This window comes from Nyctereutes procyonoides, unplaced genomic scaffold (genome assembly GCF_905146905.1).
Source record: "Nyctereutes procyonoides isolate TBG_1078 unplaced genomic scaffold, NYPRO_anot_genome, whole genome shotgun sequence".
Classification (NCBI taxonomy): Eukaryota; Metazoa; Chordata; class Mammalia; order Carnivora; family Canidae; genus Nyctereutes; species Nyctereutes procyonoides.
The window spans coordinates 62824601-62851730 of record NW_026575046.1 but is presented as its reverse complement, the minus strand read 5'-3'; the positions used below and the strand labels follow the sequence as shown (position 1 = coordinate 62851730).

The following is a 27130-nucleotide window of genomic DNA, read 5'->3' as shown; positions in this document are numbered from 1 at the left end:
TCCTAGAGCCCCTTTTGGTCTGTATCTCTTTCCCAGGAGCCTGAGAAAAGCTCTCCTCACACTCCAATCTGAGTCGTCACGAGGACCTGACTTCTCTTGGGCTAAGATGACTCAAAGCAGTCCCAGGAAGCCCGGCGCAGCCACAGGGGCCCAGGCCACAAGTCCTCCCCGCCCCCGGTACGAAATCAGGGCAGCCCACCTAAAGTCACAGAGTAGCTTTACAAAGCTGCTGAGCCCCTGGACACTATCTTCCCTCCATGAAGAACTTCATGTGGTTTCCTGCTGCAAACCACAACCAAATTGGACATTGGGCCCCTTTTCATATTTTTCCCACAGGCCTTTGCTTTCTCCAGGCAGTTTTGGTTCCTGGTCCTTGATCCCGGGCATCTCCATCAGCACCTCTCTTTGGGTCCTGTCTAGTTTAGGGCTCCTGGTTCCAGAAGCCATCTACCTGCTTGTTGCCACCTGCTTTTATCTCCTCCAGACTGAAAGTCACACAGGGGCGCCTGGGTGACTCAGTAGGTTCAGCATCTGCCTTCAGCTCCGGCCATGATCTCAGCAGTCTGGGATCGAGCTCCGCATTGGGCTCCCTGCTTCTCCCTCCGCCCTCTGCCCCTCGCCCTGTTTGTACTCTCACCCTCTCTCTCAAATAAGTAAATAAAATATTTTTTTTAATAGCTTAAAAAAAAAAGAATGAAAAATCACACCAAGTCTGGCTTAGCTCTCAGGGGCGGGGAGAGTCCACACCCCAGCTCACCTGCCCTGCTCTCCCATTAAACAGCAAACAGGTTTGCAAACACTTTACGGTGTGACTGAAAACAAGACTGTGCTGCTTTGACTAGAATCCAAAGGAAAGGAGCTTCTCCAAGTAGTAGCCTCCTCCTTTTTTCCAAAATTCTAAAGTCAAGCAATTCCTTGCTTGTCTGCAATTCCCGGGTCGAGGCAACTCTGGCGAAGATCCTGAAGAGGCCTGGCTCCTGAGGAGGGTGGAAGCACACACGGCAGGGGCCTCTGCACAGGGACTCAGGACCCCCACCCCCAGCCCTAATAAAGGGCCTCGCAGAGAGCAGCGTCTGTGGGTGGTGACCCATGCCTGGGGATTCCGTGGAAAGGAGGATGCGGGAGCTGCTAAGGAAGTATGGATGCTCCCGAGAGGGGACCCACTAATAAGCTGTGCAAACTCTCCTCTAACACAGCTCCCCAGGGTGCTATTCCGCGAGGCTAGGGAAAAAAAAAACAACTTGTATTTTAAAATTATTTTTTAAGAATATAACTTTCAGACAAAGCCAGCACATTTAATCACAGCACAATGCCTACACATTTTCCAATCCTTTTCTGCTTCCATCTTACTAGATTTAAAAAAAAAAAGAGAGAGAGAGAGAGAGAGAGATAAAAAAATACAGGCGCCTTTGTGCAGAACTGTGTGCTCATCTGTAACCAATTTGCTGAGTAGACTGCTCCATTCTGCTGTGAAGCCAAGTGCTCCTCCGGGAGGCAGCCTTGAATCCTCCCTGTTCATCAGCACACACCTGGAGGTTTAAGATGGGAGAAAGTCAAGCTTTGGTTTCACCCTCCCAAGCCACAGGGCAGGGCTCTTTGGGACTTCTTTCTCCGTTCCCGAGTGTCTCCACGTGCCCTGCAAGAGGCCCTACGGCTCCTCATCAGCCTTCTCACTGTTGTCACTGTGCTCGGCCTGTCGCCTCTGTTGCACCAGCTGCTTGTCCAGTTCCCGGAGCTGCTTCAGAAAGCCCCGGTTGGGTAGGACACAGCGGTTCTTGGCCACTTGTTGAATGGCATCCACCAGGGTCATGTTCTTGTGAATCATCAGGTAGGCCAGGACCAAGGTCGCCGACCGGCTGCGGCCCATGACACAGTGAACCAGGATCTTACCTGAAATGCAGTAGGGAGAAGAGGCACCAAACTATACTAATCATCATTGCATTCTTCACCACCATGCACTCTTGGGGGTGGGGACGAATGGCAATTTCCCTTAAGATTATCCTTGATGAAGCAGTAAACATCATTTTTATCAAATTTCAGACTTTGGTTGCACATCTACTTAATACTCTGTGTGATGAAATAGTACATACATACAAAGCACTTTGGCCAAGTACCAACGTAAGATGGTTATCTCAAGAGAAAAACACATGGGAGATTGAGTTGCAAGCTGAATTAGCCACTGTTTCATGGAAACACTGTTTTTAGCTAAAAGAACAAATGACAGAAAAACCATAATAATTCACACGTGGATACTTGGCAGACTTTGTCTCAAAAATGAACAAAGTAAGCCTGTCATTTCAAAGAAAATAACCAATGGCATTCGTTGCCAGTAATAAAATGCAAGCTTTTGAGCAAAAATTAGAATTTTTGAAAACTCATATCTATTACTTTGAGGTTGACAGTTTCCCCATACTTCTAGATTTTTCAGTTAAGATTGGTGGTGATATTAACAAATGTGTCCTTTTGATAATGTATAGTGAAAAGTGTCAACATTTGGAAGATCTACATAACTTAGGAACAAATATTTTCCAAATGACCAATGTGGGATATTACAAAATCATGCATGGATTAAAAAAATCATTCAAAGTGCCAGGCACCCCAACAGAGTATGTCTGAAGTTTATTGATATGGTTTCAGATTCCAGATCGCAGCTCGCCTTTAAAAAACTATTACTTGTAAAGTTTTGGTGTAGTATTAAAGAAGAATATTCACAATTATCTGAAATGGCTATTAAAATATCCTTCCCTAAAAAACAAAAATAAAAATATCCCTCCCTTCTCCAACTACATATCTGAATGAGGCTGGATTTTCTTCATATACGTCAACCAAAACAACATATTGCAACAGATCAAATGCAGAAGCTGATATGAGAATCCAACTGAATTCTAATAAGCCTCACATTGAAGAGATTTGAGACAAAAAAAAAAGGCAAAATAATGCCCCTCTTCTCCCTAGCTTTATTTTAGAAAATAGAATTTTTCATCAAAGCATGCTATTATTTTAACATGTGATGGGCTTTTAAGTTTTAAATATCCTTAAGTTTTTCAGCTTTTATTTCTTGTAGGATAAATATGGATAGATATAACCTACACAAACCAAAGCTCTTTGAAGACTTCAGTACTTTTTAAGAGTGTCAAAGGGTTCTGAGACTAACGAATTTGAGAACCAGAGATCTTGAAAAATCTCTACAAACAAAAAACTCCCTTTGGACTCTACCATAGATAGCGTCACCTGGGCCCAGCTGAGAAGCACGATGCGAAGCAGCTTGTGCATCCTTCATGTCTGCATTTGGTGATGCCCTGGAGCCCTGCAGTACACCAATGTGCTTTATCTCATTTTATCCTTAACAGAACCTTCAAGCTTCATTATCATCATCCCTCCTTTATGGATGGGAAACGGGCTCCGAGTGGTGAAATGTCATACCAGAGGTCACCCATAAAGCAAGTGCCATCACCAGAAATACTTTAAAGCAACTTGTTGAGGCCCTCTGTGTACTGGCCACTGGCCTCTGTGCTCTTCAGGTAGAGAAAGTGGTAAGATTAAGCTCTCGGCGTGTCCCCACCACTGCCATCCCAGTGGCTGTCCTCTCCTGTCGTCGTGGGATGGCTCAGCTGGGGACGAGATGGCTGGGGCCGCTTGCACTGTGTGGCTCGTGACCCCAGGGACGCCTCTATTCCTGCGTCTCGGGCCTGAGGCTCAGAAGGATGACCACAAGGACTCACAGACATCACAGGGCTCGGGGAACACCGGCAGGGTACGAGAACAGCTTGCTTAAAGAACGTTTCTGAGTGGATATGGCTCCCCGTGTCCCTCCACCTCCAGCCCCTCACCTGGGCCAGGGGATCGCGCCCAGGGCGGTGGTGATGGTCAGCAGCCCAGGCAGCGAGAGAAATTCAGGAGGCCCGACCTCCGGGCACAGGGATCCTCTCTTGCCTGCCCCTGCAGGGGAGGCCTGCACCCCTCGCGCAGCAGCAAGGATCCACTCCGGCCTCCCCACACGCACGGCTGGCTCAGAGCGGTGCTTCCTAAGGAGCTCCTCACGTTACCCCCATTTGTTTCCCGGAGCCTGACAGCGGACCAGGCGGCCCTCCGTCCACCGGCCCCTGGCTGGGCCGCCTTCTCCCGCGCGCCTCGGCCTGAAGGGAGGCGAGAAGCGGCCGCCGCCTGGGGGGACACGCTCTGGCCGGAACGTGCCTCCCGCCTTCCCATCCCCGCAGACTGTTCCGGAGGCCGCCGGCCCCTCGCCAGCTCTGCTGATAACTAAAGCGTTTCTTCCTCTCCTGGCCAAAAGGGTAATTCTTTCTGTCATGACTAAACGCTCGAAACAGACGAAAGCTGTAGTTCATTAAGTCTTCGGGGAGCCTGAAGTCTGTTAAGCGGGAGGAGGGGAGATGAAGGCCAGAGGGAGCCGGAGGGGCTCGGCCGCCAGCCCTTGAGCTTGGTGGGTGCCCCCCGGACGGGCCCTGGCTCGGCCCACCCCAGGGACTGGGGAGGCTCCCTGTGTGACCCCAGCCGGGCCGGGGCCTGAGCGCTGGCAGCCGCGTCCCCCGGCATTGGCACTTCTAGGCCGATGCCTTGGGCCCAAGCCAGACGCCCAACTGCTGAGCCACCCGGGGGCCCCTCAGTTCTTTCCTAATCTGTTCATTTTCTTAAAAGGAATGCTGTTTGCAGCCACTAAATTGACTTGATGGCACACTGATAAGTCTCAGTCTATGTTTCAAAAACGGTGATTTCAGTGAAACCGTTGCCCTTAGCCTTTACCAAAAGGCGAACTCCCACAATCTCATAAAGAAGACCGGTGTCCAGAACCTCTGCTGCTCCCCAGTTGCATATTGGGCTGCGTGCCCCCAGCAAGCACAACATGCAGTTCGCAGCTGACAAGTCCAGAGCCTCACCTCACCCCCATAGCTTCCACACGCATTTTCCATATTTCACCGCAGGCTGATCGGCACGACGCGCTGATGAGGTCGATGGAATCATCATCCTTGCAGAGAGGAGGTGTGAAGAGGTGGGCTGTCCAAGTTGCCCAGCTGGCAAGTGACCGAACCGTGACGCCAGCCCGGGCCACCCGATGCCAGACTCAGAGCTCGGACATGCCGCGTGGCTCCCAGGTGTGTGGACAGCAGACAGAAGTTCCACCAGGTAACACGAACTTCTACTACATGCAGCACATGCCGATATTTTCAAGTCTTCTCTGTTTTCCTTTTTCTACGGTTTTATTTATTTCTTCATGAGACCCAGAGAGGGAGAGGCAGAGACACAGGCAGGAGAGCCCAATGAGGGACTCGATCCTGGGACCCAGGGTCACGACCTGAGCCGAAGCCAGACACCCAACTGCCGAGCCACCCAGGTGCCCCTCAATTCTTTTCTAATCTGTTCATTTTCTTAAAAGGAATGCCGCCACTAAATTGATTTGATGGCACACTGATAAGTCTCAGTCTATGTTTCAAAAATGATGATTTCAGTGTAACAGTTCCCCTTAGCCTTTACCAAAAGGTGAACTCCCACAATCTTATAAAGAAGACCCGTATCCAGAATCTCTGCTGCTCCCCAATTGCATATTTTCGCTGGTGACCAAAAGATAGGCCCCTGTCACTCAAATCAGATATACAGGCCAAGCCTGTTAACCCATCAACCCTACCACCACCACCCACCCTCAACTCAACCCCGCCCCTGCCAGGTGCGTACTCTCACAAGCGACCTCCTTCCTTGGTTTTGGGGGTCACCCTTTGCCTGTCTCTCCCTCACCTAACCTTCCTCAGCAGCGTGCAAAGGCAGAGTTCCTACTTCTCCCAAAACAGCTCTGGGTATGTTGGAAGTCGTCAGAAAAAGGGGTGCATGTTGTATTTTGAACTGCTAGGGGCAGGACTGTGTGTGCTGCAGTGAGGTGGGGGACCCCTTAAAATACCCTGAGAATCTGGTCTGGTGAAAGCTTAGAAGTACCAGAGAACCAAGCTCCTGCTCAAAAGCAGACTTCATTTATTTATTCATACCTGCTTTATCCATAATAGATTTTAAGGTGGCTTCAAAAGCAGGCTATGGACCGTTTAAGAAAAAGAAAGAAAGAACAAAAGGAGAGCGGTGATACTAAAAATCCGATCTTTAGAGCCTCACAGTATCTGCCCTGGGATTTCTTAAATTAAAACCACACTGCTTTCACCTCTGAGGATGCCATGCCAGGAGCACTTAAGGCCATCCAAATGGGGTTTCTGTGGCAGTATTTTGTCAGTACTTCTTTCTCTGCTGAAGAATGACACGTTCAGTTGCTTCAGATCTTATAACCAGCTGGAGTGCCTGACCTTTCCTGATTTTTGGTGACCTCTTATAGAGTAAAGTCACCGGATGCTCAAAAAAAAGGGCAAAGGACTCTTCTGGGAGGCCTAAGTGACAGAAGGAATTCCTGCTGGCCTCTGATTAGCTCTGTGACCTGGACACATCACTTGCCTTCTCTGGGCCTCTGTTTCCCCAGCTCTCAGGCTGGGACACTGGACTAGATTATTTCTGAGACTTTTCAAGAGTGACTAGAGTTGCCTGGGGAGTCCTTTCGGAAGAGATGGGTCAGGGTAGGATAGGGGTAGGAGTGGGTCCCTCGGGGCTCACTACAGGCCACAGGAACAGCTCTAACAGCACTACAAGGAAGGCTTTCCAGCAAGAGTAAACAAGACTGGATGTGAGGGGCAGTAGTGGGAAAGAGCGTACACTTGGCTGGAACTAGCCAAGGAAAGAACAGGAAAGATGAGAGAGGGGAGAGAGAGATGCCTTGCCTTAGGGCCAGACTGTCCATCAACACCTCTTACATCAAGAGTATAATAAGAAACATATGAGGGAGCCTGGCTCTAATATGCTGTAGTAGCGTCCCCTGGATTTCCAGTGAGTGACTAGACATCATGTGTCCACTGCGTGTGTGCATGTGGCATGAAGGCTGAGAACATGCCATCCCCACTGGATGGAGTCTGTGACCATGCCATCGCTGGACCAATGAGTATTTTATTTTGTTACTCTGACTACTCAGCATAGGTGACAAACTGACAGCCATTGGGCTTCTTCTGTTTGGCCTTTGCAGCATTTTAAGACATGTTCAGTGTGTTGCCAGCACTTAAAAATTAGGCAATTTCACATTAAAATCCAGGATTGAAGACTTTTCCTGAAAAATTAGCTCTACATTTGCACTGATTCTCACAAGACACATGTTGGCTGAGACTGAGTAGCAGCTGCCCCCATGGAGAGTATAGGGGGCTCTTGACTTGGCTATAGGCACTCCCCACCCACACCCCCATGCCTTCCCCACAGCCGGCTTCATTTGTTTACATTCCCCGCCAGGTTCTGTAGGGTTTGCATTTGATTTGAGCCCCAGACTTGTGGCTATTCAAGTGCAAAGGGCATTGAGAAGGGACCCCAGCCTCCTCCCTGGCAATGGGGTCCTGTCCTGCTCCCCTTCCCCCAGCCAACTGTCTGGTCCCACACCCCTGCCCATCGATTCTATCCCCTGCACGTTCTCTGGCCTGGGCATATACTTTTCTCCCTTGACCCTTTCTTCTTTTCTAGGTGCTTTTTACACATGGTCTAATAGTCAGGACATCTCCATATTCTGTGATCTGGCCAGTCCTAAACATGACTAGAGAGCCCCCATTCTTTCCCATTTCAGCAGAGGGGGGAAAGACGCTAAAATGGTGTGCCAGGAACTGGAAACAAGCTGTCATGGGAGTCTATTGTGCGAGTTCAAAGTTGGAATGTCTTTTTTCCTTTTTTTTTTTTTTCCTCTTTTCGGATTGGAAACTTTATTATGATGATGCACACATGCTAGTGTGGTTATGTGTTTCATGGTGCATGACCTCTCTTTATCAAACACATCTGAGAACCCGCTGTGCACCAGGTTCTGTGCTAAGTGCTCCATGTGGGTTGCCGCTGATCCTCATTATAACCTTTCAAGGTAAATATTTTCATCACTAGATGGAGAAAGCAAGGCTTAGAGAAATCACATTGTTAGTAAGTTATATGGCGTCTTCTCCAAAGCCTGCCAGACCCCTTCCATTAAGAGAAAGTCTGAAGATACAGTAATGGCGAAAGAGTACATTAAACAGAAACTGAAGGACTGGGTTGTTGCAGCTTTGTGTTTTTTTCTTGTCAAATACATTTTCAGTTAACTTCAAATAATCTGAGGAGAATTTTTCCTCATGTTGATGAGTCTGAGTCTCATTGCTTTTTGATACTGCTAAGAAACCCATAATGTGCATAAATGCAAGAGATGGTCCATAAATAACCTCATAAAAGCATGACTTTGAAATGAGGCATCCCCTAATATAAGCACTTTGGTTCTGTGAGGTTTTTTTTTTCTTTTCATTGTGACATTGCTTTCTGAACCAAAATAATGACAAATTGTTGGTGTCTAGCTGTGGGGCCAGCTAGCTCGGGGACTCAGGCCATGGAGGGATGGCCATCAAGGTCTGGGACTCGACCTATGCCCAGCTACAGCCCGCAAGTTCCTGAGGCAGGCCAGTCAGCCAGTCACTGAGCCTCCTAATCCCAGCCTCTTGTGGCAAGAAAGGCTTTCAGTAACTGGACACACTGAATTGTGCAATGGCCCCAGAAAGGGGTATGACACATGTGCCTAAAGTCAGAGCACAGATTAGGGAGTTGAAGTTCCTCTGGCCTCTATGAAATGCCCCTGAAACACCCCCTTGCAGCAATAACTGCACACTGTTTTATGCCAATGCAGACCTAAGCCATGCCCTTCTCTCCAAAAGAGCCTTGTAGCCTTTACCCAGATTAGACCAGCTAACACTGCATTTTGAGTGCAAGGACTAGCCCTGTGACTTTAAAAATGGATAATTAGCCTTGGGAAATTTGGACATCACAGATGCAAAACTCAGATTCTCAAATATAGTTCACCGTTCAGAAGGCTAGGTTGTCAGCTTTCTCTAGGAGGCCTCACTAGACTGTGTGTATGTGGGGGGCGGGGGTGGGTGCAGAGGCAGGGGTCGGGGAGGCCACGGGTTCGGTTGGCTGGCGGGAGATTCCGAAGTCTCTCCATGGATTCCCAGTCAAGTCAGCTCCCTGAAGGTTTTCTGGCACTGAAGCCCCTAGCGGTTAGTCAGGTCTGGGCCCAGGCACAATTAGCGTCTGGGCTGCAGTCCCAGCTTTGAGGCCATCCAGACGGCCCTGCTGTTCCGAGGATCGCTGATGAGCCTTAAGGAATTGGGATTCAGGCCAAAGGCCTTTCCTCTGAACCCTCCCGATCCCCACTCCCCACAGCGACAGCCGGGGGGGCCCGGACCCCAGCAGCAGCGCGCTCTGTGTGGCCCCCAGCCTCCTGGGGCTCACGGTCCCAGCTCAGTCGCACACACACCCAGCAGAACCTGCGGTGAAGGTGCACAGATCCCGGCTCCGGCCAAGGTGAGGGGCGGGGCCAATACGAGGGGCGGGGCCAAGACGAGGGGGCGGGGCCAAGACGAGGGGGCGGGGCCAAGACGAGGGGCGGGGCCTCGTGCGGCGGGGGCGGGGCCTCAGGCGGCTGCTTGGGGCTGAACTCCCAGGGGTGGCGGGTCTCTTACTGTGGTCGCGGCTGAGCGCGGCGTCGATGAAGGCGGCCGCCGGGTAGAAGAAGACGCTGAGGTCGAAGGTGGGCACGTCGTCGGCCTCCACGCCGTGGTATTCGATGGCCATGTCCCGGTAGTAGTCGGGCCCAGTGTCCACGTTCCAGCGGCCGTGGGCGGCGTTGAGCACGTGCGTGAAGCCCGCCTTCTGCAGCCCGTAGCGGTCCAGTGCGGTCGCCCTGGGTGGGGGGAGGAGGTGGGGGGGCTGGTTGGCCGGGCGCTGCCTTGGCCTGGATCTGGGGGGGACGCGGCGGCTGCCCTGCCCCGGGTAAATTAATTTCTTTCTTTCTTCTTTCTTTCTTTCTTTCTTTCTTTCTTTCTTTCTTTCTTTTCTTTCTTTCTTTCTTTCTTTCTTTCTTTCTTTCTTCTTTCTTTCTTTCTTTCTTTCTTTCTTTCTTCATTCATGAGAGACAGAAACATAGGACAGAGGGAGCCTGATACGGGACTTGATCCCGGGTCTCAAGATCACGCCCTGAGCCAAAGGCAGATGCTCAACCACTGAGCCACCCAGGCGTCCCTCTGCCCCGGGTTTCCGCCATCAGTTCCCAGGTAAGGCCTGGTCACCGAAATGAAGGCCTTCCCTAGTCCGGGGCCCTGCTCTTCCCGAGTTCCTGGTGCCGCCACTTTGAGAAGCAAGAGGATGGAGCGTGCGGGAGGTGAGCTACTCATCGGCCCATTCATCCTCCCATAGTTCACCAAAGATAGAACCCTTGGTGCTAGACACTATCACTAGCCAAATCCCCTAAAAAGTCACAGAGTTACCCGTTCATCTCACCTTTATTTTTTTAAGATTTTATTTATTTATTCATGAGAGGCACAGAGAAGCAGAGACACAGGCAGAGGGAGAAGCAGGCTCCATGCAGGGAGCCCGACCTGGGACTCTATCCCGAGTCTCCAGGATCACGCCCTGGGCTGAAGGCGGCCCTAAACCGCTGAGCCACCTGGGCTGCCCTCATCTCAGCTTTAAAGTAGGCCTCTCCTCTGAACCTTCCAGATATTTATAGGGGTTGGGGCTCAAATGAAGCTTTAAGATGCCATTTCAGGGATCCCCGGGTGGCTCAGCGGTTTAGCACCTGCCTTTGGCCCAGAGCGGGATCCTGGAGTCCCGGGATCGAGTCCCGGGATCGAGTCCCACATCACGCTCCCGGCATGGAGCCTGCTTCTCCCTCTGCCTGTGTCTCTGCCTCTCTCTGTCTATCATAAATAAATAAATAAATAAATAAATAAATAAATAAATAAATAAATAAATAATCTTTAAGATGCCGTTTCAGTGCAAGGATTTGATGGAAATGGGCAAAATTCTTGTCGTTGATGTTCACAGGGGTGGTGATGTAGACCCCCTTGCTTTGATGAGTGAATCCTTGCCTACTTGGGCAAAGCATTTTTCTGAGGAGAGGTATTTGAGCTGTCTGTTGTTTGAGTTGATGTCAGCGAGTGCCTGGAGCCAACAGTGAAGTTATTTTCTGATTAATAGCCTTCTCTTTCGAGGCAAGAATTTCCAGGAACAAAGAATAAAGTCATGTTGAAGAAGGTGGCTTTGGAATATAGGGCAGAGGTAGGTTGTCAGAGGAAGCAGGAGTTATTTCTGTCCAGAGGGGCCAGGGGAGACTGGGGGAGGGCCCTTTGAGTTTGCCTTACTACAAATGTCAGCTCTTGGTGATGGAGGGGAAGAGGAAGGCAAGGGCAAGGAAATAGCACAACCCAAAGGATGGAGGCTGGAGATAATGAGGGCCTTTCAGGAAACGTTTATTACTTCCCATAATCAATCATTTATCACAAATAATGACTTAGAATCTAGTGTGTGCCAGGCACTGTCCTGGGTGCTAATGATGCCACAGTGAACAGGTCAGTCAAGGTCCCTTGGGAAGCATGGATTCTCACGGGGAGAGCAAATAAACACCAAACAAATAAGATAATTTCAGATGGCAGTAAAAGCTGTGCTGAACGACTGTGGCCCTGCTTTAGGTAAGGTGGTCAGGGAAGGCCTTGCTGGGCGGTAGTATTTATGCTAAGACTGAGGGATGAGGAGCTAGCCAGAGGAAGAGTTGAAGGAAAAATGTTTCATCCAGGTCGAGGATACAGCAAGTGCTGAGAATGCAAACAAGTGTGGCTGTAGTGGCAAGGCGGGTAGTGGTACAAGGGCACATTGGAAAGGTAGGCAGGGGCCAGGTCATGGGAGGCCCTGTGGGCCTACAGGGGAGAGCTTGCATCTTACTGTAAGTGTGGTAGAAAGCCCAATGCTACAGAGGATTTTAAGGAAGGGATGAGCATTGTTTATTTTGTAAAATATCAGTCTGTAGATGTGTGGAGAGGGAGTGGAGCGGGGAAAAAATAGAAGCAGGGAGCTCTTTTGGAGGCTATTGCAGTTGTACAGCCAAGAGAGGAAGCTGCTTGGAGCAGGTGGGGTCACAGCAGGGCTTGCTGATGGATTGCTCAGGGGGCAGGGAGGAGGAAGCTGGTTTGGGCCAGAGCATAGGGTGTGAGAGGAGAGGAAAGATCTGGAGAGGAAGTGTGGGGTTGGATCAGGAAAGTGCTTGGATCTGTATTTGGAGGGCTCAAGGACAGTTGTTTTGTTTCGTTTTTAAGATTTTATTTATTTATTCATGAGAGACACAGAGAGAGAGGCAGAGACACAGACAGAGGGAGAAGCAGGCTCCGTGCAGAGAGCCCAACGTGGGACTCGATCCCGGGACTCCAGGATCATGCCCTGAGCCAAAGGCAGACGTTCAACCACTGAGCCACCCAGGCGTCCCTCAAGGACAGTTTTTGATAGTGTTTGAGGAGGGGTGATCCTAACTAGGTTTTAGGACACCATCACCCCTCAACAGCACAAAGACCAGTTCTACAGCTCAGGACAAAGATGACAAGGGTTCTGGAACCAGAATGATAAGAGGCCAGAAGTGGCATTGTGCTCCAGCTAAGGGCTCATCTCAAGGTCACTGGTAAAAGGATGTAGACAGAGGGACCATACTGAATGCCAACATTGATCAGTATCTTGGGCCAAAAGGAGCCTTGCAGTAGGAAACATATGCATGGCCCCTTGGCCAAGGGCCACATATCTGTCGCTGGTTTCCTGGTCATGAGAGGAACCACGATGGAGTCCAGTGTTTGGGAAAGAGAGACCCAAACACAGGCATTGAGCTTTTAGAAACATTTGCAAACAGCCCATTGGAACTGAGCCATAGGATGGTGGAGAGTTCCACCAAGCCCCCCAGCTGGTCTTTGGTGCTGCCATCCTGACCATGGACTACATTCTGCTTTCAATATTTCTTCAGAAAGACCTGTTTTTCATTTCTCTTCTTGTCCCAAAGTATGTATACAACAAACATTTTGCTTTTGGGACATAGATCTGCGCTCAATTAAAACCTCTGCTAATGCAGTCCATCTTGCTGAGTAGCAACCAACCTCACTTTGAGGTTGAGCTCAGTGGAAAAATTAAAATTAACTGCCCTTGACAGGAAGTTCTTACCCACCATAAAGACTGTTCTCTCTGAGTTCGGCCACTGGGTTTCAACATAATCAAATGGCAGTTTGAATACATAGCAGTTTGCACTTTGCTGCTTTGGAGGTCACCAAAGATCAGGGATCTATGTGACAAGACTTGTTGCATGACACCTCCACATTCAGGCCACAGAGCTGGTTTTAACTATGTCTGAAGTAGAGAAAAGGGCTTCTGGGGAGGATCAGACCTGGTGGGTGTCTGAGGCCCACTGCAGGTTTTCGGGGTCTCTGTGGCTGCGTGAGCCAGGAAGGGGACGTGGTGTCCTTACACACCACTCTGGGGATTCCCCTAGCTTGATACTCAGACTCCAGCTGAGAGCTCAGAAGAGTGTCCATGGCAGCATGGGAATCTGCAAATAGAGCAAACTCTTCAAACTCTTGGTATACAGCTGCTGTGATGGAGGCAGTTCCCGACTGGCCCAAATGCCTGACTCAGCAGGTACTGGGAGTAGGGTAGGTTAGAGGGTGCTCCCTGACACTGTATGGTTGTTCTCTTAAATGTCAGGGCCACCTGCTTAGGTGACATGGGAAAGAGACTAAGAAATGTGCTTCTGCTGAGGAAAAAAGCTCAGGAGAAAAACAGACTTAGGAATTTACCTCCAGAACCTAGATGATGCAGGAGCTTTAGTTTCTGGTTATTTAATTAAAAAAAAAAAATCCTGATGTAAGCAAGTTGTTTATTTAAAGAATAATATGTCATCAAAATATGTCAACTAATTATAAAAATAACACATGCTCAGTGCAGAATGTGAAAAACATATTCCCTCACGCACACGCACAAATCACCTGCATTTCTACCCCCTAGAGATAAAGTCTTTTTGCTTTTGGATATGAGATTCTCCAGTTGCTTTTCTATGCGTTGATTTATATATCTTATAGAGAGATTTGTTTTTGGGTACAATAGATGTTTGGGGCATGTAAGGGTTTTGAAGGCTTTGACATGGTGATATATTGTAAACACCTTCTTCTGTCAACCTACAGCCTTCAGCAGTGGCGTGCCTTTCCATTCTGTAGGGAAATCCTAATTTCACCTCGCCAAGCTTCTATTTTTGGACATTTGTCTTCTCTCTCTCCCTCTTGCTTTAACTCTAGCTCTATCTTTATCTCTCTCCAAAAGGGGGAGTGGTGGGTATTATAAGAAACACTATAAATGAACAACTTTGGGCAGCCCAGGTGGCTCAGCAGTTTACCGCCGCCTTCGGCCCAGGGCCTGATCCTGGAGACCCGGGATCGAGTCCCACGTAGGGCTCCCTGCATGGAGTCTGCTTCTCCCTCTGCCTGTGTCTCTGCCTCTCTCTCTGTGTCTCTCATGAATAAATAAAATCTTAAAAAAAAAGAGAGAGAAAGATGTACAACGAAATGTTATCAGCGGCTATCCGTGGGTAAGGGGATTCTAGAGAAGTTTTCATTTGTAAATTTTGGTAACGATTATGTCATATATTCATTTCATAAGCCAGTGAATGCCACGATTCTTACGGATGTTTCCTTAGTCCTCGGGAGACGCTGGCTACTCAAAGATGCAAGGTGGCCCCAGCATCTTTAACTCTTTAGAAACCTCTTTATCCGGTGGCACAGCGGTTTGGCGCCTGCCTTTGGCCCAGGGCGCGATCGAATCCCACGTCAGGCTCCCGGTGCATGGAGCCTGCTTCTCCCTCTGCCTGTGTCTCTGCCTCTCTCTCTCTCTCTCTCACTATCATAAATAAATAAATTTAAAAAAAAAAGGCTGAAACCCATTCTCCATAAGGAGGCAATAGAAGGCCTTCTTTAAAAAAAAAAGAAAAGAAAGAAAGAAACCTCTTTATCATCTGCCCCAGGGATGGAGGCTAAGAGGAGAAAGAGAGAACACCCGGAAGCCTGGAACCCAGAAGTGATGTTGTGTTAATGACTAGACTAGGCCTTTTGCTCCCTGTGAAAGGAAGTGGTTGATGTTGCTGAAGCACCCCCCAACCCTCCCACCCCCGTGAGAAGCTGCTGGAAGAGCCCAGCCTGGTCTCCCCATGGACTCTGCCCACCACCAGGACCCAGCTGTATCTAAGTCACCTCTGGTGCCTGGAGGTTCAGAATCCAGGTTTTCTAGTTTTTTCCATAAACATTCAGCAGGTTAAACGGTGAACCGTGGCTGTGTTTTCACTGCCTCCTGAAGCAGCCGTGGCCCACCCTGGAGAAGTGGGTCAAAGTGTTCACTCCGCTTGGTGCCTTAGGGCTGAATTAGTTCCTTCCTTTTGGAGGCGGGCAGAGGGGCAGCTGTCCAGGTGCACCGGTGACAGGCCCTCCCACGGGCTGAGGGCCATCGCTGCTGGCTGATTTGCTTTCCCCTCACCTTCCAGCCTCCTTGACTACAGGCCAGCGTGGAGATGCCTCTGTTTTTGAGGCTGTTGGCCCAGTTGGGAAGAAAAAAGCAGAAAGGGCAAGAGAGCAAGACCCCTTGAAAGCAAGCTCAGGCGAGCAGGGCTGGCCACGGGGAGGAGTCAGGCTTCATGGGGAAGGGCAGCTGGCTGTTGCTGGCCCCAAAAGCCAGATGGAGGTAACTGGAATCTTAAAAATGGAGAGCTGCTTAGTGGCCCTGCCACTCACGAGGCCGAGCAGCCCAGCACCATGGGGTTAGCTCACAGGGATGCTCCCCCTGGGAGGGAGAAGAGGGATTTCCCCATTTTCTTGCTTCAGCCAAGCCTACAGAAGGCCGTCTTGCCTGGGAATTTGCAATCACTTTGACAGTAGTTTCCCCTCCTGCTGACTACAGGGGAAAAAAAAAAAAAGAAAGAAAAAAGAAAAAAAAAAAGATTTTGCTAAGCAAATGAAAGATGTGAATAAGATTAAAGGGAGAATATTTAAATTACAGAAACTTAGTGCTTTCAAGCGTACTCAAGCACTTTTGAAGCACCCATTTAGGGGCTGCTGATTGATAAGAGGCGATGAATTATTCTTATCTCATCATTGACGCCAGCCCCTGGCTCTCTGGAGGGCAACACTTGGTTAACCTAATTTGAATCTAATTTGAATGACTTAAAAGTAATAAAACAAGTATGTGCTTGAACCTAATAAAGCCTAATTTATTTAATAGCACATTTCTTGAAAGATTTTATGTTAGAGCTGGAAGGGACCTTTGAAATCATCCCTTTATTTTACAAATAAAGAAACTGAGTCCCAGAACAGTAAAATGTTTTGCCAAAGGCCACACATAATGCCCACTCAGCCCTGGGAGCTTGGACTCTGTGCCCTGAATCCCGTCTGAGGCCTTCTGCTCTGCCCTGTGCTGACCCTGCAGTTCATGCTTGTCGGGATTGAGACCCCCTACCGAGCTATGGGAAGTGGCTGAGGGGAGGGTGGCTGTTCCTTGAGCCAGAATGACTTCCGGGTGAGAATGTCTGATACATGGCTGGTGGGCCTGGCCCAGCCCCTGCCACTGACCCATCACACTCCATACCAACCAGATCTCCCTCCTGTCTGTGGCTTCTTCTCACCACTGCCATCAGCTCTGCCCTCCCCAGGCTGTAAGCAATGAGGACTTAGAGGCAGCTGGCACTCCACCTGGTGAGTCCCCTTGGGATAAGCTGAGCTTCAGAAGATGCTTTAGCCGTTGTGAAATGCCCAGGCCCATAGGGTTTTGGTGTGGCACTGCCTCCCTAGGCTATAGGCTGCCTGGGTTCTGGAAGGCCAGGACGGTATCTGTGGAAGCGCTGGGTGTGTGAGCCCAAGAAAGCCCATGAGGAGGGACCTTCCTTCCCACCTGACCTTGGGTTCATGATAGAGTCTCGGGAGAAATTCGACCAAGGGTGGATTCCATCTCAAGGCTGCCCTTACTTGGCACAGAAGGACCCTTAACAGCAAAGCACAATGACTGTTCCTTACTTAGGGAGTAAGTAACTCTCACCCTGGGAGTTGAGTTTCGAGAACCTGTTTGATCCATAGTAGTTCACACTTACCGGATGTGCCATGCACTGTGCTAAGTGGCATATGTATTAACTCACTGGGTCCATCTCTTGTAGGTAAAGCAATAGCATGAGTGACTTGCCCAAGGCCACATGGGGAGCAGTATTTGACGGGCACTGTGGCTTCGGAGCAGATGCTCAGCCTCTGCCTCTCTCCACAAAGAAGCCCTTGAGGGGAGATGAGGGAGGAAAAGTGAGCTGCTACTTTGGGCTAAGTCTAGTCTCCAGGCTTCACCGGTCTAGGCCAGGGGTTCCCCAGGACATCCATCCTCACTCTTGGATCCCGACCACCCTAACTTCCAGAGCCTTGATACTTGCCTTTCAAAAATCTTAGGTGCTTTTAAGGAAAGGAAAAATTCAACCGAAATGCAACCATCAAATTAAAACTGAGGCTTTGTGCATGAGGAGCCAGCTGTGAGCTTTTTGCTGCTGCTTTGGGCAACACCTACAAAGAGACCCAAGAAGCACAGACAGCCTCACCTGCTCTCAGCAGGGTTATAACCTCCATGTGGTTGCATTGGCAGTGGAATTAATTTCCCTTTCAATAAGCATTTGGGAGTCTCATTACCCTTGTAAGTGGGTGTCTAGAAGGGACCCTGAGCAGAGATGAGGACAAGCACCATGCCAGGCCGGCTTTAGCCCCCTGCCCCTGCTGAGCACACAGGTCATACACTGACTGTGGATTTTGCCTAGACCGTGCATGTGTGTGTTTGTTTTGGGGCTCGACCAGGGAGAGCTGGAATGAATTGAAAGGGCAGGGGCATTTTCTTGATTGAAGGAAGCAAGATTGTGGTCGGATGTCAAGGAGGCAAGCGTACCTTACTGCATCACACCCTGTGGTCTGGCACTCTATTAACTAGGATTTGTCTGTCCTGTTCAGACACTTGGTGGCCTCCTGAAGAGAGTCCCTTGGCTAGCGTTCGGTCTTCCACAAGCTGGCCCTGACCTATCTCCTCACGCTTCTTTCTAAGTAACAATAATGATAATATTTGTATTTGTCTATACGAAATGTTCTTACATTCCATATTTCTTTGAATCGTCTTAGGAATCGTTTTTAGGGATAAGGACACAGGCCCAAGAAGTAAAAGGGACTGCCCAGAGCCACTACACCTGGAGTAGACTGTGGCTGTGGTAGATTGTATGTTACCATTTGGAATAATTGGTGCCCCTCCCCAGGGACAGGTTACACTTTCCTGCCCTAATAACATGAAGGTTTGGCTTGGACTTGCTTTGGCCATTGAAATGTGGGCATAAGTGGCATGTGTCACTTCTGAGTCCACTTGTGATTCTCCATGTCCCTTCTCTCTGCCAGGAGACTAGCAGAGTCCCAGATGGGGGCTGCTCTGTCAGCCTGGATCCTGAGTCCGAGAGGGACATTGATGTGGAGCAGAGATAGAAATGGCCCGTTATGGATGTTCACGTGCGTAAGAACTAACCCACTGCTGTGGTGGGCCACTGAGGTGCTAGGGCCACCTGTGACTGCAGCACAGCTAAATCCGAGCTGACCGTGTGGTGGTCAAACATGGATTAGTTCTAGATCCCCTGAGAGTGGACCTCAACCATATTTATCCCTTGCATTCCAGACAGACCATCCTGCTTATTCTCACCTCCATTCATGTCTTCATCCTGCTGCCTCTGCCCAGAACTTTGTTCAAGTCCTACCCATCTTCCAGAGTCATGCTCAGAATTCGCCTCTTCTGTAACACTTTCTCAGAATCATCACAGTACCAAATACTCAGTAGCATCGCACTCTCTTTGTTTTAATCCATCTCATCTTCACCCCATGAAATAAGCCCTATCTTTGTTGCCGAATAAGGTGAAGAAAGGTAAAATAAATTGTCTGAGATCAAAAAAAAAATAAAAAATAAAAAATAAAAATAAAATTGTCTGAGATCATACAACTGGTGATTGGTAGAGCCAAGACTCAAATCCCACACTCCTTCCACTCTACTCCCCATTCTCCTTCCATTCCCTGTTACATTTCTACACATCTCTTCTCCTGAGCTGTAAAGGGCTTCTTTATCTGATTGATCACATTTTCTTGATCTGAGTTTAGGTATAAATTCTGTCTCTTACTGGTGGTATGACTTCGAGCTGGTCACTTAATTTCTCTGAGCCTCAGTTTCCTCTTTGTATCCCCCACAGCACCTAGAAAGGTACCCAGTAAATACTGACTGACTGAGCAGATGGATGAACTCTCGGAGCCCTCATTTGCCCATTTGTAAAATGAGAATAATAATGGAACCTCCTTCATAGGGTTGCCTAGCACAGGGCATGGCACTGGGTAAGATGTATGCAAAACAATGTAGTTGTTATTATTATTATTATTATTATTATTATTATTATTATTTATTAGCTATAGGGAATGTAAACATAGTATATACAGAGAAAGAAACCTTACGTCTCACTATGGGGATTAGGGAAAGCTAGCTTCACGACAGAAGTGATTTGAGTGGTCTTTGTAGCACACATAGCCTCTGGACACAGAGCTGACTGAAGGGCAGGGCATTTTAGGCAAAGGGGTCAGCATAGATAAAGACACAGAGACAGGGGATCCCTGGGTGGCTCAGCGGTTTGGCACCTGCCTTCAGCCCAGGGCATGATCCTGGAAACCCAGGATCAAGTCCCACCAGGCTCCCTGCATGCTCCCTGCATGCTCCTTCACTCCCTCCCTCCCTCCCTCCCTCCCTACCTCCCTCCCTCCCTCCCTCCCTCCTTCCCTCCCTCCCCACTTCTCCCTCTGCCCGTGTCTCTGCCTCTCTCTCTCTCTGTCTCTCATGAATAAATAAATAAAATCTTTAAAAAAAAAACAAGGCACAGAGACAGTGTAAGTCTTAAAATCTTAATTCCTCTTCCCCCAGTTTTACCATTGTTAGGGTCATATCTAAGGAAATAATCCTACATATGAAAAGATATGCATAAAGATGTCCACTGCAGTATTTATAAAAGCTAGAACAGGGCAGGCCCGGTGGCTCAGCGGTTTAGTGCCCCATTCAGCCTAGGGCATGATCCTGGAGACCTGGGATTGAGTCCCGTGTCCGGCTCCTTGCATGGAGCCTGTTTCTCCCTCTGCCTGTGTCTCTGCCTCTCTCTCTCTGTGCCTCTCATGAATAAATAAATAAATTTTAAAAAGCAAGAACATAGAAATAACTGATAAGTCTAACAATAGGGGAGTGGTTAAATAAATGACCTTATATCCACTTGGTATATTATTATCTGATAGGTAGTATTATAATTAAATGTATGAGAAGTAATAAGGGAAAAGTTTATGAATGATGCTATGTGGGAAAAGATAAAATGAATAATCAATGTGGTTACAACTATATAAAAGCAAATCATAAACCAAAATAATAAATAAATAAATAACGCAGAAAGTCTAGGAGGAAATATTAATAGAAGTGGCTTCAGAGTAACGGGGTTTGGTGATTGCTCTCAGAGATTTAACTTTTCTTCCTTATATTGATCTTATTACTAGAACTAGCCTTTATTGAGCACTCACCATATACTAGGCACTGCACTAATATGTTACATACAGTATCTCACTTAATCCATATAACCCAATGAGTTAAAATTCTCTACTTATAGAGAACCTAAGACTTCTATATTTATACAATAAGCATGTATTACTTGTATAATAGGAAAATCATATATTTACTGTATTTATGTAATATTTTATAAGAGATTCAGATTCCCCCCTTCCTTTTTTTTTCTGCTACTTCAGGGATAAAATACACATTGTTCTGTGTATTTCTTTATGTACCTCTTTATGTACTGATATTTTAGTAAATTACATTTCTTAAAATGATAGTAGGGTCAAAGTATATGTGTACCTTTTTAAATTTTGAAGTCATTTTAGAATTACAGAAAAGTCACAAAAATAGCATAGAGATTATTTGGCAATAAAAAAGAATAAAATACTAGTACATGGTACAACTTGGATGAACCTTGAAAACATTAGGATAAGTGAAAGAAGCCAGACACAAAAATCATATATTATGATTCCATTTATATGAAATGCCCAGAATAAGTAAATCTATAGAAACAGAAAGCAGATGGGTGGTTGCATGGATACAAAGATGAGGAATGGAGAATTTTGAGGTGGTTTCCTTTTGAGGTGATATAAATCCTTTCAAATGAGTGGCGCTGGTTGCACAACTTTGTAAATGTAAGATGGCCACTGAATTGTGCACTTTAGAAAGGTGAATTTTATAGAATGTGAGCTATAGCTCAATAAAGCTTTTATTTTAAAAAAGAAAACAGTACAGAGAGTCCCAGATACCCCTCACTGAGGTCCTCCTAATGTTCACACTGGGAAATGATTGGATAAATTGCAGGACGGCACTACTACGGAATAGTAAAAGTATAGAATAGTATGATTTCTTCTCCCCCCTAAAATTGTTTAAAAGAAATGAAGATCTTTTATATGTGTGGATATGCTACATTTGCAATAACATACAAGTAATGCAAGTATGCAAGTGAGCGTAATACTGGCTATTCGGTGACAAAATTAAGAGAAGAAAAAAAAAGAATTAAGAGAGGACTGAGGGAGATTATGCAGTTTGTTTTTACAACCCTCTCTTTAGTTTACTTTAGTATATAAGGGCATGTAATTTTCAATTTAAAAGTATTAAGGAAAAAAACAAAAGGACGAGATGCTGTCCCTGGATTTCCCATGACTAGACAGTTATCTCTAGGTTTTTTAAAGTTTTTTTTTAATATTTTATTTATTTATTCATGAGAAACACAGGAGAGAGAGAGACAGAGAGACAGAGACACAGGCAGAGGGAGAAGCAGGCTCCATGCAGGGAGCCCGACATGGGACTCGATCCCAGGTCTCCAGGATCACGCCCTGGGCTGAAGGCAGCGCTAAACCGCTGAGCCACCCGGGCTGCCCTATCTCTAGGTTTTAAGCAGCAAAATGTTTATTAATGTTACACAGGCAGGGGTCCTGCACTACCATCAGCTCCAGGGAGAGATGGAACCTGAGTCGGAATCCTGGGGAATGGAAGGAGGAGTAGGAGTGCTGGTTAAGATGAAAGCTTCTGGGTTAGACAGAACTGCGTTTGAATCCCAGCTCTCTGCCACCTACCACACTGTGGACCTTGGGCCAGTTGCTTAACTGCCCTGGGCCTTGTGGGAGTAATTAGATGCCCTCTTTCCCAGGGCTATGGTGAAAATAAAATGAGATCATTTGAGCAAGACACTTAGCATGGTGCCTGGAACACAGTATTCAATAATGATAGGCATTATTATTTTCAATATTATTTACAGATGTTTCCCAGTTGTTTGAGGAGTGAGAAGTGGTAGCTCTAAAAATCTAGAGGAGGGGAAAATGACCTCAACTTTGCTGGGCCTACCATGCTTCCTGTGCCACTAATCTTGAGAACTGACTTTGTTCTTGCTGGTATTATACCCAGCTAAACTAAAAGGCTCTGTTTCCCAGCTTCCTTTGCAGCGAGGCCCTCTGGAAAGATGCCCTTTTGCTCTTTCTTTATGTTTCTCTGGCCTGGATGCCACAGATGGTAGTTGGAGCCCCATCAGCACTCTTGGACCAGGCCACAATTTCCAGGAAGGAAGCCACACTCTCAGGATGGTGGGGCGGGAGCACAGGAGCCTGAGACCCCGATGACCCTGAAGTTGCCATGCCAGCCCCAGCTTACCTTCCTCTGGAATTCTTTTATATGGAAGAGAAATAGACCCTTATGTTGCATAAGCCCCATCTCTGGGTCTTCTATAATATGAAGATAAACCCAGCCCTAACTGAGTTCTCACAATATAGCTAACCTAAAAAGCAACGACTCATGGCTAGGAGAGGGTGGAGGGTGTGAGGGCTGCTGCCTTCCCCCGGGTGAGGCCAGAGGTGGGGCTTGGCCTGGACACTTACTCATCACCGATGTAGAGTTGGGGCCACACCTCGTTGACGTGGGTATACTGAGGACTGCCCTTCCAGAAGAGACGCTCCAGCTCGAAGGCTCCGGGGGTACAGTAGTCATCTGCTTCTACCTCCTCCTCCCCCCTTGGCAACAGCCTCTTGGCAGGTGGGTAGGCGTTTGGGAGGCTTGTCTTCGTTTCTCTGGATGTCATTTTGGAGCCGAGGGGTTTTCTTTCCTTTCTGCAGTTGGTCATGAGAGAGGGTCAGGATTTGGGTTAGTACAGGACAGAGGTAGGGAATGGTCTTCACAAAAAGAAATGGGAATAAGCTGATCTTAAGATTCTGCAGGCATTTCTCCTGCCTGCTGTGCTCCCATTTCCTCTTCCTGGGCCACAGAGGTAACCAAGAAGGGCCATCATGGCAGTTAAACAACCTTCACCAACATTCCAGTCTCCTTTGGGGCAAGAGGGCTGGCAGCCCTTTGACTTGGGTCAAGGAGGGTTTGCAGCAGACCTACAACAGGCTTCAAGCCTCAAAAATCTCTGTAGGCTGCCAGGCCTTTGCCTCCTTCCTTTTAGCTTTTACCCCTCCTTTGGTGCCTAGTTTTTCCTTTTTCTGATTGGAATCTGCTGGCTCTGGCCATTGGTTCCTGCCATTCGAGGCCTGTGATACTCCACACCTGCAGGGAGCTGAGGAAAGGACACACCTGTAAATCCAGAGCCTGTTTGATCCGAGCAGCCATGCATATTCTGGGAGCTTCAAGAGCCCTGGGGTGGAAGGAGGCTTAGCTCCCTGAGGGTTCCTCAACGTGTTAGGACAGTTGAAGGCAATGTTGGCTGCACACTAGGGGGTTGGCAGTTGTGCTAAGGTACCAGGGGTCAGAAGAGATGTTCTAAGCTGGAAAGCTGTGTTTGCAGATTGAAATGCATATTTGGAGAGCTTGTCAGGCTCTGCAAATGGAATGCGGGAGAAGAGTTTCCATTGTCCCCAAGGAAAGGAATTTGCTGTGGAATTGGGCAGTGTTTGTTCCCCCCCAGCTGAGTGACTGGGACGTCTACACTCAGGCAGCCTGAGGGGAAGTTACAGCTCTGAGCCTGAAGGGAAGAAGAGACTGAGAAACATGGAGGTAAGTGATGAGGAGGGAGTGGTCTTTATTTAACGAACACTTATCTGGCACTTTGTGCTAGGCACTGTTCCAAGTGCTTGACAATTATTAACTCATTTAATCTTCTTAACAACCCTATGAGGTAGGCATTATTTATTATTATTATTATTATTATTATCTCTATTTTACAGACAAGGAGAATTGTAAGTTGAAGATGTCTGTAACACATGGTCTTAGTCTTCTGAGAAAGAAATAGCTGCTGGGAGGTGGGGACGGAGTGCAGTGTGATGGGGACAGGCCAGGAATTTGAAGAATATTAAAAAAATGTTTGCTAGCATGAGGTGCCTGGGTGGTTCAGTCAGTTAAGCCTTCAACTCTTGGTTTCTGCTCAGGTCAGAGATCTCAGGGTTGTATGATCAGGCCCTGGGTTGAGCTCCACATTTAGTGCAAGAGTCTGCTTGGGACTCTCCCCCTTCCCTCTCTCTCTGCCCCTACTCTCATGCTCTCTTTCTCTTAAAAAAAAAAAAAAGAGTTTGCTAGCTTCAAAGACCACTGGGATCATGTCAAAGGACTTAGAACACAACTCAGAGAGGCTTCCACTTGTCAAAAGGGGACAAGTTGAACATGAATAGTAAAAATAACTGCAGTGGATTGAAACACATCAAACATTTAAATCGTAATGATGCTTAAAACAATTACTCATGGTTGGAAGATGTAGGGGACCTGCTCATTATTTTGAAAATAGGTAAGTAAAGGGAAAGAATGTAGCATTTATGGTTCCTCTCTGATACAAACTGTACTACTGGGTAGATGAGGGAAATTTGCTCTTTTAGAGAAATATTCCGGGTAATAAAGAGGGAAGAAAGCATCATTTTGTGACACTTGATGGACTAATGGATATAGGCATTCCCCTCTGACTGTTCGCAACAGGAGAGGAGAGGATCAGACCTTATGGGCCTTCTGTGGGGAGAATTCACCATCGCCGTGAGAGTCTTGCCAGAGAAAAACCCGAGTCTTAAGAGAGTCCTTAGTGTCTAGATCTAACAACCAATTTGCAGGAGATTCCAAGGACAGCTAAATTCTAGCCTAAGTCCTTAACTTTTAGAAATACATATCAAAATATTCACAGATGAAATGATATAATCCCTGGGATTTGCTTCAAACATAATATACTTGAAAAAAATGTGACAATATTTGATGTATAGGATGGGGAGTGGAGGTGGAGGTATGTAAGGGGTAGGATTGGCCATGGTTGGTGGTGGTTGGGGTTGGATGATGATTGCAAGATAGTTATTGTTTCTCTTTGCGTATCTTTGATATTTTTCATTTAAAAATGTTAAGAAGAGGGGCGGCAGAGTGGCTCAGTCATTTAAGCATCTGCTTTCAGCCCAGGTCATGATCCTCAGGTCCTGGGATGGAGCCCAGCTGGGTTTTGGGGGATCATGGGAAGCCAGAATTTATGACTTTTCCCCCTGCAGTTAAGGTGAGTTAAGGGTGGTGGCAACGGAGACAACCCTTTTTTTTTTTTTAATTGTCTTTGGATCTGGACTACTTCTCTCTGAATCATCTGGCTGTTGCAAGACATACAGATTCCCGAGTTACATCCGGACTGGGGCTGTGGGCCTAGGAGTCTGTACTTTAACAAGCTCCCACGTGCCTCTGGTGCTCACTGAAGGTTGATAAGACAGCCCAAGAGTGTGGCTAAGAGTCAAGGAGCTAGTGAGTCAAGACAAGGGGAGTGAAGGAAAGAGAAGGCTGGAAGGCCTTCAGCATACTTCCTTCTCTTCTCTTTGAAGTAGAGGCCATATCTCTAGCTCAGAATAAGGTGCAGGCCTGGTGGTAGACAAGAGCTGGACGACCTTCGCCAGGGACTCTGTGACAATGGCTCCCTGGTGTTTAATTCTCGAGCCCCAGTGGCGGTCATGTAGTGAATGGGGGGGGGGGGTGAGGGGGTGAATGGCTGAAGTGGGGGGTGAAGACCTGTGCTGGGGCCTCAGCCAGAGCTGATGAGGCAGGACTCCCCTTTGGCTCCTGGAGGAGGGGCGGAGGTGAGTCCCAAGGCAGGAGGCAGGGTCTCCCGTGGCTGCCCAGGCCTGGAGCCTGCTGTGGCGCCTGCCTGCTGGTGTTTCTAGTCACAAGGGGGAAGAGGATGGCCAGGGATGGGCAGAAACTTCCACTGTGGGAACCAGCCCAAACAACACTCTCTGCCACCAAAGGAGGCTTCGGAAGAGGTGATTTTAGCGAGGCCTGGAGTAAACTGCATCCTGAACCCCCTGCCGGCCTCCTTTGATCACTGAAGCTGACCTCACCCTTGCGGGGCTGTTCCTCCTTCATTATAGTGGGGAAGGAGCCCCCCCAGCCCCATCTCCGTGCTGAAAGCCTCGGCTGGATTTCCAGACAGAAGAGGAAGTGGTGCGGTCTACCCAGAGCGGCTTGGCACGCAGAGGGAGCTCTGGGATCTATTATCCTCCAGTGTGCAGATTTGATGGGGGGGAGAGAACAAAGCACAGAACAGTCCAGAAACCACAGACCTGTAATCTTTCCAAATCCTGAAGGCGGCTTGTGTGCATCCCTCTCTGCACGGCTCCCAAATTTCTGAATCTCAGAGAGGCTGAGAGCGTCTGCTTCCCAGACCACAGCCAAAATGGAAGGGGAAGACAAATCTGTTCTGTTTGGTTTCCATAGATTCGACCCAGAGATTAACTGCCAAGGTCTTGATGACACACACAATATCAATCACGGGCTAAATGTCATAATGAGAGCTGGGCAGGTTGTCAAGAGAGGCCTCCAGGTTTCTGTTACAGCTTCATATTTAAAGGTTTGGTCCCAGGAAACTAAATGCCATCCTGAAGGCTACTTGGCCTGTCTCTGCCCCAAAGGAGAGCAGGCTCCTTCCTGGAGGGGCCAGGCAGGTAAGATAGAGGAGGCAAGTGGGTTGGGTGTTAGAGAATAAAACCAACCAACCAACCCTCACTGTTGGCCTCCAGCAGGAGAGAAGAGAGGAAGAGGAGTGGTGGGGACTGTGGCAGGGAAGAGAGCCGATGTTCCCCGGAAGGCCACAGCAGCTTGCCCTTCCCTGTGCGAACTCAAGCCCAGATTCTCTGATATTTTTATGAGAGGTCAGAAAGCC

General features: G+C 48.0%; 1 protein-coding gene across 2 annotated transcripts in view; it reads right to left on the bottom strand.

The window, feature by feature from the left end:
• Positions 1-1294: 1294 nt before the first annotated feature.
• The window catches only part of DUSP29 (dual specificity phosphatase 29), a 32456-nt gene continuing 6620 nt past the window's right edge, over positions 1295-27130 (bottom strand). For both annotated transcript variants that reach the window (XM_055325531.1, XM_055325532.1), the window contains 3 exons: positions 22908-23135; positions 9552-9772; positions 1295-1890 (listed from right to left, as the gene is read on the bottom strand). In XM_055325531.1, coding sequence (XP_055181506.1) covers positions 1649-1890; positions 9552-9772; positions 22908-23135 — 691 coding nt within the window. In that variant the 3' untranslated portion in view covers positions 1295-1648. The remainder of the gene's footprint in view (positions 1891-9551; positions 9773-22907; positions 23136-27130) is intronic.